Source organism: Syngnathus acus, chromosome 4, assembly GCF_901709675.1.
Source record: "Syngnathus acus chromosome 4, fSynAcu1.2, whole genome shotgun sequence".
Taxonomy (NCBI): Eukaryota; Metazoa; Chordata; class Actinopteri; order Syngnathiformes; family Syngnathidae; genus Syngnathus; species Syngnathus acus.
The window spans coordinates 2,635,713-2,651,036 of NC_051090.1; the positions used below are offsets into that span (position 1 = coordinate 2,635,713).

The 15,324-nt window shown below is 46.4% G+C and overlaps 2 protein-coding genes across 3 annotated transcripts; one reads left to right on the top strand and one right to left on the bottom strand.

Annotated features, from left to right (window-relative positions):
- Window positions 1-102: 102 nt before the first annotated feature.
- Window positions 103-9,162, top strand: tnni3k (TNNI3 interacting kinase). Its single transcript, XM_037248974.1, has 26 exons — window positions 103-244; window positions 378-486; window positions 561-646; window positions 884-981; window positions 1,044-1,154; window positions 1,219-1,317; window positions 1,379-1,517; window positions 2,008-2,152; window positions 2,216-2,320; window positions 2,388-2,482; window positions 2,544-2,693; window positions 2,753-2,836; window positions 2,912-2,968; window positions 3,283-3,375; window positions 3,444-3,501; window positions 3,573-3,767; window positions 4,178-4,282; window positions 4,370-4,422; window positions 4,487-4,539; window positions 5,019-5,151; window positions 5,266-5,375; window positions 5,497-5,556; window positions 5,637-5,806; window positions 5,932-6,011; window positions 6,097-6,185; window positions 6,814-9,162. The coding sequence occupies exons 1-25, from the start codon at window positions 205-207 to the stop codon at window positions 6,174-6,176; spliced, it is 2,508 nt and encodes an 835-aa protein (XP_037104869.1). The 5' UTR covers window positions 103-204; the 3' UTR covers window positions 6,177-6,185; window positions 6,814-9,162.
- On the bottom strand, window positions 6,675-12,707 carry erich3 (glutamate-rich 3). 2 transcript variants are annotated; one of them, XM_037248973.1, is made up of 14 exons: window positions 12,585-12,707; window positions 11,861-11,954; window positions 11,513-11,638; window positions 11,331-11,402; window positions 11,148-11,273; window positions 10,954-11,082; window positions 10,654-10,875; window positions 10,378-10,558; window positions 10,089-10,275; window positions 9,875-10,023; window positions 9,663-9,803; window positions 9,320-9,595; window positions 8,952-9,095; window positions 6,675-8,883 (listed from the first exon to the last, which is right to left on the bottom strand). In XM_037248973.1, the coding sequence occupies exons 1-14, from the start codon at window positions 12,602-12,604 to the stop codon at window positions 6,992-6,994; spliced, it is 3,759 nt and encodes a 1,252-aa protein (XP_037104868.1). In that variant the 5' UTR covers window positions 12,605-12,707; the 3' UTR covers window positions 6,675-6,991. The 2 variants fall into 2 exon arrangements, with proteins under 2 accessions (XP_037104868.1, XP_037104867.1); XM_037248972.1 differs by having other exon boundaries at window positions 9,320-9,598.
- Window positions 12,708-15,324: the final 2,617 nt, after the last annotated feature.

Genomic DNA, 15,324 nt, shown 5'->3' on the forward strand with positions numbered 1-15,324 from the left:
GGAGGACATATGTCACACGTGCACAGACACGCGCTCCCGTGTCACGCCGATGAAGGGAGATCAGTTGTCGGCGTTTGTTGGGCCGCTATTATTTTTAGACCCCCGCCATGATCCCCCTCTTTATCTGGATGTGTGCAATTGTGGCAGGAGGTAGTGATTGTATGACTCACGGCCTGCTCGCAGACTCAACACGGGAACTTGTCAATGGGGAACTACAAATCCAGACCGTCACAGACGTGTACAGGTAACACCATTTTGTGTGTTTTGTTTTTTAAATATTATTGTTTCTACAGCTACAATGTTGGAAATTTAAAATGATTAAAAAAATGTTAACATCAAGCTTTACATGCACTGAAGTACTTTGTGTTTCGCTTAAGACGAATGGAAGAAAAAGGTGAGCGAGTCGTACTCCGCCATCCTGGAGAAGCTGGAAGATGACCTCCAGCTCAAGGAAAGCGAGCTCGTGGATCTCAAACTCGCATTCAGGTGAGCCTTCATTTTACATTCTGGGCCGGGCCATGTTGATATATTTTTTTTTCTTTCTCCCCTCTGCGCCTCAGCTCCGACGAGGCCTTTCAGAAGGTGAACTTGAACTACCGGACGGAGAAAGGCCTGTCCCTACTGCATCTCTGCTGCGTGTGCGAAGGTATGCGCGCTCACCGCACTCTATTAATAACTCGTCAACAAAACACTACGCTGCAACACTCGCGACTCATTGAAGGACAGTCTACTCTTATGGACCTAATGCTGTGTCAGAAAAAGGCGACTAGAACAGCTGAACTTGACTTGGCATGAATCTGAGGCACTTTAAATAAATGAAACCACAAAAACCTGGCATTTGAACAGGGGTGTGTAGACTTTTGCAATACTATTTTGTGTCCAGGTAACAAGGAACATATCAGCTCTTTAATGGTCAAAGGTCTTCGCCCGTCCAGACTGACCAAGAATGGATTCACCGCGCTCCATTTGGCTGCGTATAAGGTGAAGTCAAATTGGGAAACCTGAACGATGGGCAACCGTGAACTTGTCTGATTTGTTGTCAGGACAACGGCGAGCTGGTGACGGCGCTCCTCCACGGGGGGTCGGACGTGCAGCAGCTGGGCTACGGAGCCCTCACCGCCCTGCACGTCGCCACCTTGGCCGGACACATGGAAGTGAGAGAACGCCAAGCCGACCAGAGTCGACGGGCTTTTTTGCTGAGTTAGCACTTGTTTGCAGGCCACCGATATTCTCCTCCAGCACGGCGCTTCCGTTAATGTCCAGGATGCTGTGTTTTTCACCCCGCTGCATATCGCCGCTTATAACGGCAATGAGCAGGTAAAACCGATGTCCATCCAGAGCTGAAACATTTTGAATAATCATCTTTTTTTTTTACCAGCTCAGCAAATTACTGCTGAAGTTTGGCGCGGATGTGAATGCCAGTGGCGAGGTGGGCGACCGGCCATTGCATCTGGCCGCAGCCAAGGGTTTCCTGGACATCATCGCGCTTCTCGTTGGGGAAGGAGGGAAAGCAAACGGTGAGACTTTCTTTCAAGCTCTTCAAATAAATTGGAACAGTGAGAGGGAATGTTTTAGTTTCGGTAAGGTTGTCCAACACGAAGATTCAAAATACCGCAATATTTTTATTAAATGTTATATATATTTTATTATTTATTATTATTATTTATTATTGTTTTGAATTATTATATTACTATCAATATTTTATTTTTTAAATTAAAATAAAGGCAAATATTTTTTCAACATTACAAGATATTATAGTATTTTTTATTCAGTCATTTAAGTTGAAGGTTGCAAAATATTGTACTTGTATTTTTACAAAATGATTTATTTTTAAAGGTAAAATGGTACCGCATAATTTATTTTAAGTTACAAAATATCACACAGTTGTATAATCATTTTTAAATGTTACAACACACAAATTTTCCAAATAAAATAAATGTGTAAAAGTGGATTTTTAAAAGCATATCAACATTTCTTTATTTCCTTGTGTGCACTCTCTGCATGCAGTGAATGCGCAGGACAACGAGGACCACGTCCCCCTCCACTTCTGCGCTCGCTTCGGCCACCACGAGGTGGTACGCTTCCTCCTTCAGGGCAACTTGGACGTGCAGGCGCACGCCACCAACATCTACGGGGACACGCCGTTACACTTGTAAAGCCCGTCGTCACGTTACCCCCGTCGTTCCGCCTTTTCACGTGCCGTCTTCCCGTCCAGGGCCTGCTACAACGGCAAATACGACGTCGTCAAGGAGATCGTCCAGCTCTCTGGTGTCGAGAGTCTCACCAAGGAGAACATTTTCAGCGAGACGTCGCTGCACAGGTATCGGCCTTTACCGTATTTCCTCAAATAGAGTAAAGCCCTGATGGATTCCCGTTTTGCATCTCAGTGCTTGCACCTACGGCAAAGACCTGGAGATGGTCAAGTTTCTTTTGAGCCAGAATGCCATGAGCATCAACCACCAAGGCAGAGATGGACACACAGGTGACTTTGCTGCGGTGGACCTCGCCGAAAATCTGTCATGTTCAACCTTGTGGTCGTCCAGCCCTGCACAGCGCGTGTTTCCACGGCCACATCCGCCTGGTGCAGTTCCTGCTGGACAACGGGGCCGACATGAACCTGGTGGCTTGTGACCCCAGCCGCTCCAGCGGGGAGAAGGATGAGCAGACCTGCCTCATGTGGGCTTACGAGAAAGGTGACAAACCTCTACCACGGCGCCCGTCACGCTCGACTCAATCCCGCTTGGCGCCGCAGGTCACGACGCCATCGTCACTTTGCTGAAGCACTACAAGCGTCCCGATGACTCTCCCTGCAATGAGTACTCGCAGCCAGGAGGGGGTGAGTCCATCCGGAATTGGGGGAATCGCGCAAAGGGTCACGTGCGAGCGGCTAAATTTGGCGACTGTCTTCCAGATGGCTCCTACGTTTCTGTGCCGTCGCCGCTGGGGAAGATCAAGAGCATGACGAAAGGTAACAAGGCGGAGAGGATTTTCTCACATTTTCAACTTACTGTCAGCTGACATGACACACACACACACATGGAGGGAAACTGGTGATAAACAGGATTATAATGGTTTGGGATTTTTCAGTAGAATTATTATTATTATTTTTATAATTAGTTCTATTAGTTTTTATTTATTTATTTATTTTTCAAAATTAACTAGATGAAAAAATATATATATAATAAATAAAATATTTTATCACAGGGGGAAAAAAAAGTTACACCTTTTTCATCTCGTGAATGTTGAATTACATGTTTACCAATATTGACTGTTTTGTTTCAGAGAAAGCAGAGGTTCTTCTACTCAGAGCCAGCTTGCCTTCTCATTTCCATCTTCAGCTCTCCGAGTTGGAATTTAATGAAATTATTGGATCTGGTAATTCTATTGATTTATTTTCGCCTTAAATCTTACAATATTATCATAAAACGCTATTTCGCCCACAGGCTCCTTCGGCAGAGTTTACAAAGGCAAGTGCCGGAACAAAATAGTCGCAATTAAACGGTAACCCTCCCCACGAAGCACTTTTCTTGTCCACCTCGCTCTTTTCTGACACTTGGGCCGTCGTTCCGCAGCTACCGAGCCAACACGTACTGCTCCAAGTCGGACGTGGACATGTTCTGCCGAGAGGTGTCCATCCTGTGCCGCCTCAACCACCCTTGCATCATCCAGTTCGTGGGCGCCTGTCTGGACGACCCCAGCCAGTTTGCCATCGTCACCCAATACATCTCGGGAGGCTCGCTCTTCGCGCTGTTGCATGAGCAGAAGAGGTGAGGGGGAGACAGCGCTTCCATCTTTGGCCGCCTGGGGGCAGTATAGTCCAAATATATTGTTATACATTGAGACCGCAGTAAGCATTTTAGTCTTTCTTTGCAGAGGATAAATATGTGTGTTTTAATTGTCTGTCTACATGTGTTGCAGCACCATTTGTGTTCAGGAAACTTATATCTTAAAGAGTTAGACATGTTTGCGCAGTCGGTCTCATTATCCCCCCTGGAAGCAACGCCTCCCCAATTCCTCCACTTTAGTCTCAACGCTCATCGATTGGGATCAAGTCTTGCGCGTGCCCAGGTGCACTCGGGCGTATCGACCGACGGATGTTAAGAGCCGTGTGTGTGATTAGCAAAGCCATTGATCCGCTGCTAAGTTGCTGCCGCTTTAATGATGTGTCAATGGACAGGCTTATTGATCTGCAGTCCAAGCTCATCATCGCCATGGACGTGGCCAAGGGGATGGAGTACCTGCATAACCTCACCCAGCCCATCATCCACAGAGATCTCAACAGGCATGGCTCTCACACACACACACACATGGCCCAGCCGTGACCCTTGAGATGTTTGCCGTTATCGCTGACTCGTGTGTTCTTTTGCAGTCACAATATTCTTCTTTATGAGGACGGTCACGCCGTGGTGGCTGATTTTGGAGGTGAAACCTGTTTGTCAGGCTGATTGAGTGACTTTCCCCGCTAAGCACAGATTTCTGTCCGCAGAGTCCAGATTCCTCCAATCTGTGGACGAAGACAACATGACCAAACAGCCTGGCGTAAGTCTACCAATCAGAGTTCAGCCTCCGTTGCCATGCCGACCTCATCTGCCAGTGTAAACCGGACAGTTGGTGGGAACATTTAATTTAAATCAACATTGCAATGATGTATATAGCAGTTCTAAAATTGTGACAAGGTATGAAGAGGAAGCTCAAGTTTTATATTCCCCCACTGAAGAGTCAGGTAGCAAATATACGGCCCACCACCGAAGTTTCCTGAGGCTTAAACGTGTAGCTTGGGACCTGCCCACACTTGCAATCAATTACCAAACTGCCTTCATGCAGATTTTGTCTCGGGGTGATGATTCATCACGAGCCAAAGTGCTTAGCCTGCAGTTTGGCGTCAAGTGTGTTGCATCTCTGGAGAGCCGCCTGTTGGAGGAAATTAATTACCTTGATGCAAATGCATTTTTTTTGGCAAAGCGACTGTGCCTGTGTGTGTTGTCAAATGTGCGTTTTATGATTTTTTTTTTTTTAAGAACCTGCGATGGATGGCCCCCGAAGTCTTCACACAATGTACACGCTACTCGGTGAAGGCGGACATGTTCAGCTACGCCCTCTGTCTGTGGGAACTGCTGACTGGAGAGATTCCCTTTGCACACTTGAAGCCTGGTAACATTTCCCTCATGTCATATTTCGTCTGCATTGGCTTCAATCGGGCAGTGCCCATGAATGCCAAGAATACAGAAATGTGAAAATCTGTTTATTTCTTTTTTTTGTCCTCAGCTGCCGCAGCAGCAGACATGGCCTACCATCACATCCGACCTCCTGTCGGCTACTCGATCCCAAAGCCCATCTCTGCGCTTCTGATGAGAGGATGGAACGCATGTCCAGAGGTCTTATATATTTTTATCAAACAATAATGTGAATATTCATGGCTAACAATAATTTGCATTCAAAATATCTTAGCGATTAGTTGCAGATGAATCATTTTTGTACTTTCTCATCTGGTTTTAGGACCGTCCTGAGTTTTCTGAGGTGGTCACCAACTTGGAAGAGTGTTTATGTAACATTGAGGTATACTTTGGAATTCTGGACAATATTTGTCAACAAACAGAGTACGCCAATACCACGTTTGTGTGTTTGTGCGGCCAAAGCTGATGTCACCCGCTTCCAGTAACAGCAGCGGCTCCTTGTCGCCCTCGTCGTCCTCCGACTGCCTCCTCGCCAGAGCCGGGCCCAGTCGGGGTCATGTGGCTGCACTGCGGTCCAGGTTTGAGTTGGAATACGCGCTCAATACTCGAGCCTACGCCTTCTGGAGTCAGAGGTGAGAAGAAGAAGCAAATGCCAGCGCAGAATGACGGCGACAATGGCAGCTGGAGTCGCTTGGACACCAAACGGACAACAAAGAGCAGCAAGTGCAGTAAATAAGTTTTGTTTTTTGGCTTTCAGCGAGCGGAGGCGTGCATCCGGAGGCCTCTCGTTGGAGGAAGTACGAAGGAGCATGCAGTTTTCCCCCGTCGATCGCAACGGTTTGTTATTCAAGATGATTAGCTTTATTATTTTATCTTAGCTATCTGAGACTGCATTTTTAATTTTTTTTTTTTTTTTTTGCAGGTTACGTGTCCGATCCTATGAGCACCATGCGATTCTGCTCCTCATTCAGCAGCAACGGCAGCTTTGAAGACAGTAACTAACACCTTGTGGTAGTTTGCACTCATGGTTCTTTTTAAATTGTGTTTTTTTTTCTTAAATTAGTCAGTAAAATCTGTGATGAGTATGTTTTGTGTATAGAGTTTGCTTGACAGATTTGTAATTGAGATTTATTTTACAGTATACAGGCAAGTTGGAGTTTATAGTGGCGCATCTTTAGTGTAGTACCACATTGTGCCATAACATGTTTGGCAGCACTGAGCTCTAGTGTACGAGATGCAGTAAATTAGCAGCAAGAGGAAGAGACATTTATTGTCGAAATAGAAACTTTTTTATTTTTGTTGTTTTTTGTGGGGAAGTTTGAGAGTGAGAACAAACATTAAGATATTAAAAAAAAAAATTAACGATATTAAATATGTTATAATTTGTTTAAATTGTACAGGAGGGGATTCGAAATGAACACACATGACTTTGTATGTCAATTTTTATTTCTTCAATGGCCAAACCACTGATGAAGCCGTGCAAAGCCACACTGGAGGATAGTAAGGCGAATAAATAATTTATTTACGAGTAAACAAACAGTCTTACCACAGTTTTCATCATTTTATCGCAAAGTTTTTCATTTGTGATGAAACATTAGCTCTCATCTAGCCAAAATCATGAAAGCACTTCATGTCTAAGTGTGCGCAGGTAAGCCAAATCCTCGGAGACCAGTCGCCGTGAATTATTTAATTGGTGCGAGCCGGAGTATCTGCTTGCAGGTAAGAGCCCCAACGTAGCATTTGATACCTCCCATTAAGCGAGCCTCTTTGCTTTTGTAAACATTGTGTGCAGCCATCACAACTCATCTACTTTGTGATTAATGCGTGACAGCCAAGTTGGATTTGGGCATGCCCCAGTCGTCCGTCATGGGACGTCTCTCAGGGTAGGACTGAGCTTCTCCTTCCAAGTGCTTTAGTGCGACCTCCTCACGGGATGACTCCTCAACAATCGTCAGAGGTTCTGAAGATTGTCTGGCCTCCTTGCCGGGACCCGCATCCGAGTCCCTGAAGTCTTCCAGAGGTTCAACAAAGGTTTCAAAGAACTTGGAAGCTTGATGCGTGCTTAGCCAGTTGGTGACTAGCTCGGCACTGCTGGCCCGGGCCAGCGCATCTGGACTTTCTCCGTTGGGGACCTGATTGGCGGTTTGAGTATTTGACTGGGGTTGGAGAAGCACACTTGCTCCTTCGTCCGAGGCCTTGCTTGCCTCTTCTGTATTGGCCTCGGGCCCTGGCGACCTCATTTCGGAGGTCAAGTTCTGGCTCGGGTCTTCGGAAGACTGCTTCTCAGTTTGTTTGGTTTTCTCAAGATCCAGGTCTTGTCTGATTTGATCTGGCTCCTCAGTCAAGTCAACTCTACCCGACGTCTCCCCGTTTTCACCGTCAACTTGACTCCTTTTACCGTTTTCGGTTCTCAGAACTTTGTCCGCTATGGTCTCTTCGGTCGGGCTTGATTGTTGAAAGACACCGAGAGTCTCCGTCACAACGTTCAGATGTTCATTTTGCAAGTTTGCTTCTGATGGTTTCTCCTGTTCCTGTGAGTCCTTCGCTGATTCTTGTCTTTCTTCGGGGTCAAAGGTGACACTCCTGTCTTCAGATTTGTTCTCATCTTCCACGGTCGATTGTTGTTTTTGTTCGCCTATGTCGGTGTCGTCTTTGTGTCTCGCTTCACTCTCCATATCTATTTCTTCATTCATAATAATTTCTTTGTCTGAGTCATCTTTAGCTCCATCTTCCCTCTCGTCTTTCTTTATGGCTTCACTTTCTTCCTCATCTGTGGTTGTTTTGTCGAGTTCTTGTCCTTCCTTGACCTCCAAAGTTGTCATTTTCTCGTCGTCTTTGTTTGTCAACTCTTCAAGTCCTTCAGCTTCGTTCACGACTTTTTCCATCGGTTTACTTTCCTCTTTATCTGTAGTTGCTTGGTTTGTTTCTTGGCTTTCTTCTGCCTCAACAATTTTCTCTTCTTCATCCTTATCAGGACAATCCTCAGCTTCATTTTCCTCATTGGTCGCTTTATTGCTTTCTTCCCCTTCGTTGGCTTGAGCAGTCCCGGCTGCCTCGTCTTTGTCTGCACTTGCTTCGTTTTCCCGTTCGTCTTCCTCGTTTGTTTCTTCAACTTCATCCGCCTTTACTTCTTGGTCCTCTGCGCTCTTCACTTTGAGAGCCTCACAATTGCCCGTCTCAGTTTTTTCTGATTCTTCGGCCTCAGCTTCATCGAAGGTCGCCACTTCTGCTTCTTGCGTTTCATCGTCGCCAGTCTTTTCTATGGTTTCCTCCTTTTCACTTTCCTGGTTTATGTCAATCTGTGGATTTATTTGTTCTTCCTCTTTCTTTCCATCTTCCTCACACTTATCCACTGGATCATCTGGCTCTTCGCTAGCATCCTGGACATCTCCCGACGCTTCGTCCTTGACATCTTCTTGAGAAACCATTGTATCCAACCCGCTCGGGTCCTCTGGTGTTGCTTCTAATTCTGATCCTCCAGCAGTCTCCTCCGCCTTGGTCTCTGTTGTCTCGCTACCTGGCTTCACCTCTGGATCAACATTGACGGAGATAGCGGAAGAGTTGTCTTGAGGTTCTAACATCTCCGCGCCTTCCTCCATTTTCTCTTCGGAATCGCCTTCCTTCACGTCTTCAGGTTCTTCTTGACCTGCTTCAGCAGGTTCTTTGGGCTCAGACGCTTCTTCTAATTGAGCCTCCGCCAGAACTGCTTCTGCAAAATCACACCAAGAGGTTCCAATTAGCATTTACAATATTTTGGAGAGGATTTCAATTTGATACCGTCTTTTTCCGGCTTCTGGCCTTGCTCCGAAGGCGCCGCCGCCGTCTCCTCCTCTTCGGTGCTGGTGTCGCTCAGCTCTGGCTCGGAACTCTGCTGCGACTCCTTCAGGATGGCTTCGGCGAGCTTCTCCTGCACAGATTTGGCTTGGGAAAGACAAAGATGCATAGCAGATGTATCGTTGTCAGGTACTTGCAGAACATTTCGAAGAAAGAAAGACACCCAATAAGGAAACTGAAATTCATTTAGATGTTGGAGCTTTAATTGGAGTCCAAAGAACATGCAAATGTGTGCACACAGAAATGAAAATAGGATTCAGCAGTCGTTATAGTTTCTGGATTGTGAGGGGGGGTCACTCCCATTTACTCACCCCTCTCCGGCTCCTCCAACTTGCTCTCATCTTCTGATTCCTGACCTTCTGATTTCTCTCCTGATGTCTCCTGGCTTTGTTCTTTCTGGCCCGAGTCCAAGACGTCCACATCGGCGCTCGACTCGGAGGCTGCGGAGTCTTCTGGGTTGGCTTGCTCCTCTTCCTCATCCACAGTTTCTGCTTGGAGAATTTCCTTGGGTTCTTCCTCGTCCTCTCTGGCGACGACCTCGACGTCGCTCTCCTCACAGCAACTTGAACGAGGTCTCGTGTCGTCGTCTTCTGTGAAGATACTAGATATGGTTCCTGGCGTTCTCATCTCTTACAAACTCAAGAGTCAGCCTACCATCTTGGTTGTGATCCTCAGAGTCTGATGAAGTTTCATCTTTAGGCTGTGTGTCAGTTCCACCGGTTGGAGATGCAGCTTTCTTTTCATTGGATTCCTCCACAGCAATGTCGTCGTCTCCTTCAAAGTCCTCGTCGTAATCTACTCGATGAGATGATTGCCTGTCGGTCCTTCTGGTACATAACACGTCTTCATCATCATCATGATCATACCATGTCTGTGTTTGTCCTCTTGTTGTGATGGAGTGCTCTCGCGTCCTGAGTGGGATGTGCTCCTGGCCTCCTTGAAGCTTCCTCTGGCATCTTGGACCTTCATGGGAGGGGGAGCAGGCTTCTTGTCCAGCCCCATCGCTATTATGCACCTAAAGCACATTAAATCAAGGGTTTTCATCGTCGGCCATTTTGTAGTTTAACCGGCGTCCCTCACTTGTAGCACGGCGAGGCCCGCTCCACAACGCTGAAGCCAAAGTGTCCGTGCCTGCCGCCCAATCGGGGGCCTCGCCGGTGCTTGAACTCGCAGCACGAGCTGAGACGCTCCACTTGGAGCCCGTTCAAGAAGAAGGTCAAGCTGAAGGGGAAACCTCGATGTCGCCTCGACACGAACTGGAATGTCTCTGAGGTGGGTCACATGACATTCTGTATGAATGCTAATTTTCATTTATAGCATTTCGCGTTATGTTAGCATGAAGCTAATGGGTACAGATCTCACCACTGACCTCCTTCACGGAGCTTGCCCTTGTACACGCAGAGGTTTTCTCCTCCGCAGTGTTGCTGAAACACTCTGACCTCGTCCCTCGGGTCTTCCGAGTCATGAGAGAGATGCACAGATTTGCCAAAATACACCATGGTGACACGCACTTTGCTCTGGGGCTCAGAAATCCTCACCAGGGACCGCTCCTGTCGTCAAACGACACGTTTGGTTGACGTTTCTTTCGCACTTTTCTCATTTGTTTGGATTCATGTTCCAGAACCAGACAACTTGTTGATTAGACCTCGTTGGTGTCGACCGCACTGAAGGTGGTGGCAGGGCGCAGGCGGCGGCCGCCCCTGAGACTTGGAGTGCCGCTGGGATTGCAGCCGGGTCCCCTGTTTTTTTTTTTGGTGGCAGGAGGCAGCGGCGTGACAAAGTTGTTGAGGACCGGCAGACAGTAAGGTGAGACGCCCGGCGGGGGATCCCATGCGGTGGGCTCGTGTTTTCCCGACTCTCTCTCCTTCTGAAAAAAGTATTCAATATTTCATATATCATCCGAAATCGTGTTTTACTTTTTGCACGTGTTTTGTTTTGGTCTCACGGTGTAGTCGCTGAACGCCTGGTTGACTTTGTGAGCGGAGCGGCGTTTATTGGCGCCGCTGCGGATGGGCTTCAAGCGAGCGGGCCGCTGCATCGTTCCCGGAGCCGTGTTGGGTCGAGATGAGCATGGCTGCGCACACGAAATCAAAGGTGGGAGCGGAACACTGTTGCTCAATTAGTTCTCTTTGGACTCACAGATTCTGAGGATGCGTAATGACCGCCCACAGGTCCCGAGTGCTGCTTCCGGACAGCCCTCGCGCCCACGGGTGGGTGCGGCGACATCATCTGAACATCTTCTTCAAATCGCTTTGTACGCGCCACCTTCAAAAGTATCGCACGGTACGTGACGTAGACACCATTAAGATGCAAATGACTCACCTTCATCTTGTGCACTCGCTCCCTCCTGGCAAACTCCTCCAGTTTTCTTTTAATCTCCATCTGATGGAGACGCTGCGAGGGAAGAGGAGCCAATTAGCATGGCTCGTCCCTCCTCGCTGTCTGAATCGGTTTTGTGTCTGGAACAACGTGTTCCGAGCCACTCGCCCGCCCCACCCACCCACCTCCATCTCTAGCACCTTGAGGAAAATGGCCTGGGCCAGGCACTCTCTGACATGTTTTTGGTGCACCTTCTGGAGTATCTTGTGTTTGTACTCCTTGTCGGGAACGATGCGCCCGCTCCTGGTGATCTGATGAAGACGATTTGACATTTAATAATCTTTAGCAAAAACTAATCTTAAAATACTTTCTGCGTTCATATTTACACAGAGAAACACAATAATGTGTTGCCATCTAGTGGCTGACATTGGAATTACACCCAAAATAGAGTTAGAACAAAATTGTTCTAATTTGTGTATTATAAATTAAGACTTAAAACAAGGCTTCCTGGCGACAACAGATTATTTCTATACCAGTCCGGCTCTCTGCAAATGTCTCCTGATGCGAGTACTGCTGAAGTAGCTGCTCAGGTGCTTGTCCGTCAGGCTGTTGTAGGCTGAAATGAGCCTGTGGCGGAGAGAAATAAAACAAAGCGTATTTTTGCGTCACTCTAAAATAAGAAGAAACTTTTTTTATGTTTATTTATTTCCATCGGGATCTTTTAGCTGCCGTTCTTTTTTTGAAAAAGGTGTCTGATTACATGCAGTCATTTGAAGAGATGGCACACTTGACCCTCTTCGCCTCTCTATTGTGCACCTGGATTGTCTCTGATGTGCTACTGTGTCGCTTCGTGCAGCTCTTGACGGCCGGATGCTCTTTTGAGAACATCTTTAATGAAGCGTGGCCATCCAACAGGTCACATCCTTTGTTGGCTTGACTCGATCATTCACCCGATCCCTAAATTCTTTGATTTTTCTTGTCCACCATTCTTTTCGATGGATATTCACACCCACCAATACCACTTATGACCTCAAATTTTGTTTTCATTTCAGTATCTGTGGCCTGGTATCGGTATCCTTCACGAGTACCCGATACCTTGAAATAAGGCTAGTAAATCCAATTTCACAGTGTACTGTAGTATCCGATACCTGACTGTGTGCGCAGCTCATGCTTGAAAGGCCCTTTTCTCCAAATTGTCCCCGCAAAGAAGGCCGCACGCAAAAAAAAACGTAGAGTAGCAAATCAAGTAGCACATACCCCGGGTTGAAGTGACTCATGGTGCTCTTTCAAATCCTTCAAATTTTCCAGCTGGCTCGATGGACGGCAGAGTTGTCGTGACGGAGCACCAAATTCTCATCTGATCCCCGACCGGAGTCGCTGCCTTACTTTTGCTAGTGTCGAAGCGGTGACACTGGGCGGTTGCCATGGGAGACCACGTGACAATGCTGCCAACCAGGCTGGTTTCCACTTACACGCACGTACGCGCACACACAGACGCAGTCCCACTGGCATCAAAGTAGACACCCGAAGCACTGACCTACATTTACAACCTCAATTGTAATATATTTGTTCTGGAGACTTGTAGCAAATTATTCTATGTGTTTGCTATGTCACTGTCACCTGCCCAGGGCCTTCAGAATCAGAAGTGTTGGCCCTTGGAACTGTTCCTTTAACTTAAGAGCGAAAGTGATCGATTAGCAAAACACGATTTGCACATCAGCATCCCTGGTGATTTTTTTTTTTCTTCAATTTTGTTTGCAAACTGCTACAGATTATGTAGATGGCATTATTTTACTAACATTCAATCACACCTCTTGTTGGTGATAATGATGTTCAATGGAAATGATCAGAATGAAATTGATGTCATTATTTTTATTGCCACATCTGCTACTAAATCTACATCTATACTCTTACAGAAGTCAAAACACAGTAAATAATGCGTGACCAAGATTAAGATAAAAAAACTCACAGCAGTCCAGTTTGTGGTACACAGGTCCTATACTATCCTCTAGAGGACATAAGGAAAATTACAATCTTGTTAGTGAATTATGAGTCCAACTTAATATTTAGATTAATACAATACTCCAACAGTTTCAATAAAAGTGAACTTTACAATTTTAATCTAGGACTATGATATTATATTGCAGTATATGGAATTGTGGCATTAATTTACTGCCTTTGACTAATAGATTTTTTATTTTTTAGGTATCAAACTTGAGCCGAGTGCGGCCATGTTTCATTCTTGAGATGCCAATGCCACTAGGACGACCGATGTGCCAAAATGACCATACAGTGGTACGTACCTTCACTCACTAGTTTAATTGGTTCCAAGACTAAACTCATAAAAGGAAGACATTTTCATCTGTTTATTGCCACTCTCAGTTGAAAAGAAATCCAGCTTGTGTATTAAAAGCTTTGCCATTGGAATGTCTGCTTAGCTCAATGCTAACAATCAATATAGAACGTCATAGAGGGGCTAACGAATAGCATCGAGTCTTTGAACACCATCCATCCATCCATCCATCCATCCTCAAGGCCTGTTTAAACTTCCGTCAGCAAGCAGTCGGGGGCTGTTGGAAATTGAGACCGATGCGCTTCCGGCCCGCTAAACACCGTAATCAAGTCAGCAAGCCTTAAAATAACAATTAGCCACCAAAAAGAAGAGGGATGATTATAAATTCCATTCAGGGAGGAAAAAAAAAAAGATTCTGGCTGTCGACGGGGGAAGGTCCCTGGGGGTCCTGCACTTTTGTTGATGGAAGGATGGGGGGTTGAGTTTTTGCAATCAGTGTTAAATAGAGCCGTTTTGTGGCTGTGTGATTGTCAAGTGGGCCATTACTTGTTGATAAGAGCACTTTTTTTCCCTCCGCATGTGGCCCTGATTGGTGCTGAGCATGCTGCTTCCCGCTCGCACCGTCCCGGCGCAATCAGGCCCCTCTTTCACTGCCATTTTCACCGCTGTGATTTCCACCCATGGTCCTCACCAACCCCTCGCCCAAAGCCCCCCCTCCTCCCTTTCAGATTCAACGAGTAGCCATTTACAGCAAGGAGAAAAGGTCACGCTCATCTGCGAGTGTCAATTGTAATCCAACCTGTCGACCTGATTTTAATAAAATAAACGAGATGAAGCAAGCGGAGTGGAAGGAAAGCTTCAGAGGTCAAATGCTCTTCACTTGGAAAAAGGCTTGCTGCATGCCAGCGCTGTCGCGATTTCTTGAAGTCATTTTTGTCTTGAAGCTTGAAGTCACAAACTGATGTTTTCCATCAGGGTTGTCTGCAGAATTCCTGCTTCCGTCCATCCCAGCAAGTTGTCCAGGTCCTGGTGATACATAACAGCCCCATGACCAACATCATCTGGTATGATGTTCTTTTTTTCGTTCAAACAAAACATTCAAGTGGAGAAATTGTGAAAAACGTCGGAGATGTTATGGAATTAGATCAGAAAATTCCACTGGCAAAGTGTGATGACCACAGACCCTCATGTGACCACAACAACAACTCCTCATCCATACATGTCATCTTATTTACACTTTCCTTCCTCCCTGTTCATAACGTAACACGCTGCATCATCCAGACGTGATGTCACAAGGCACTCGGAGGAGTTTTGTCCGCCTTGTTTTTGTCTGCTCCGTAGCCCGCAAAACGCTACACGCGGCCGATTGGGATCTGAGCAACATGCGGGCTCCTAACTACGTCTGCTCTTTTGATGATAAAACACTCGATTTTGTCACTTTTTGACCTCTGTTCTATCTGAGCAAGGTTTTAGTTGGGTGCACGGTTGAGAACGCGTTATCTGATTTAAAAAAAAAAAATAGCATTCATGGGCACCAGCTGGAACGCGACACATCTTCCAGGAGGCACGCTAGGACTGCTAAAGGCCTCCTGAGATGATGTGATAGGGAGCCTCGTGCCAATGCGGGTTGCGAGCTACCGAGACCTCCTGCAAGGCGATAAAGAGACAGGAAAAATAAAAAGTCACAGTACGTTATCTTTGTAG

Bases quoted from the DNA above. Each gene is read 5' to 3' on its own strand.
- tnni3k (XM_037248974.1), top strand. From the start codon at position 205: ATGGGGAACTACAAATCCAGACCGTCACAGACGTGTACAG. The intron at 982-1,043 runs GTGAAGTCAAAT...ATTTGTTGTCAG, and splicing joins TCCATTTGGCTGCGTATAAG to GACAACGGCGAGCTGGTGAC. The intron at 4,540-5,018 runs GTAAGTCTACCA...TTTTTTTTTAAG, and splicing joins ACATGACCAAACAGCCTGGC to AACCTGCGATGGATGGCCCC.
- erich3 (XM_037248972.1), bottom strand. From the start codon at position 12,604: ATGAGTCACTTCAACCCGGG. The intron at 11,403-11,512 runs GTGGGTGGGTGG...CTTCCCTCGCAG, and splicing joins TCAAGGTGCTAGAGATGGAG to CGTCTCCATCAGATGGAGAT. The intron at 11,274-11,330 runs GTGAGTCATTTG...ATACTTTTGAAG, and splicing joins AGCGAGTGCACAAGATGAAG to GTGGCGCGTACAAAGCGATT.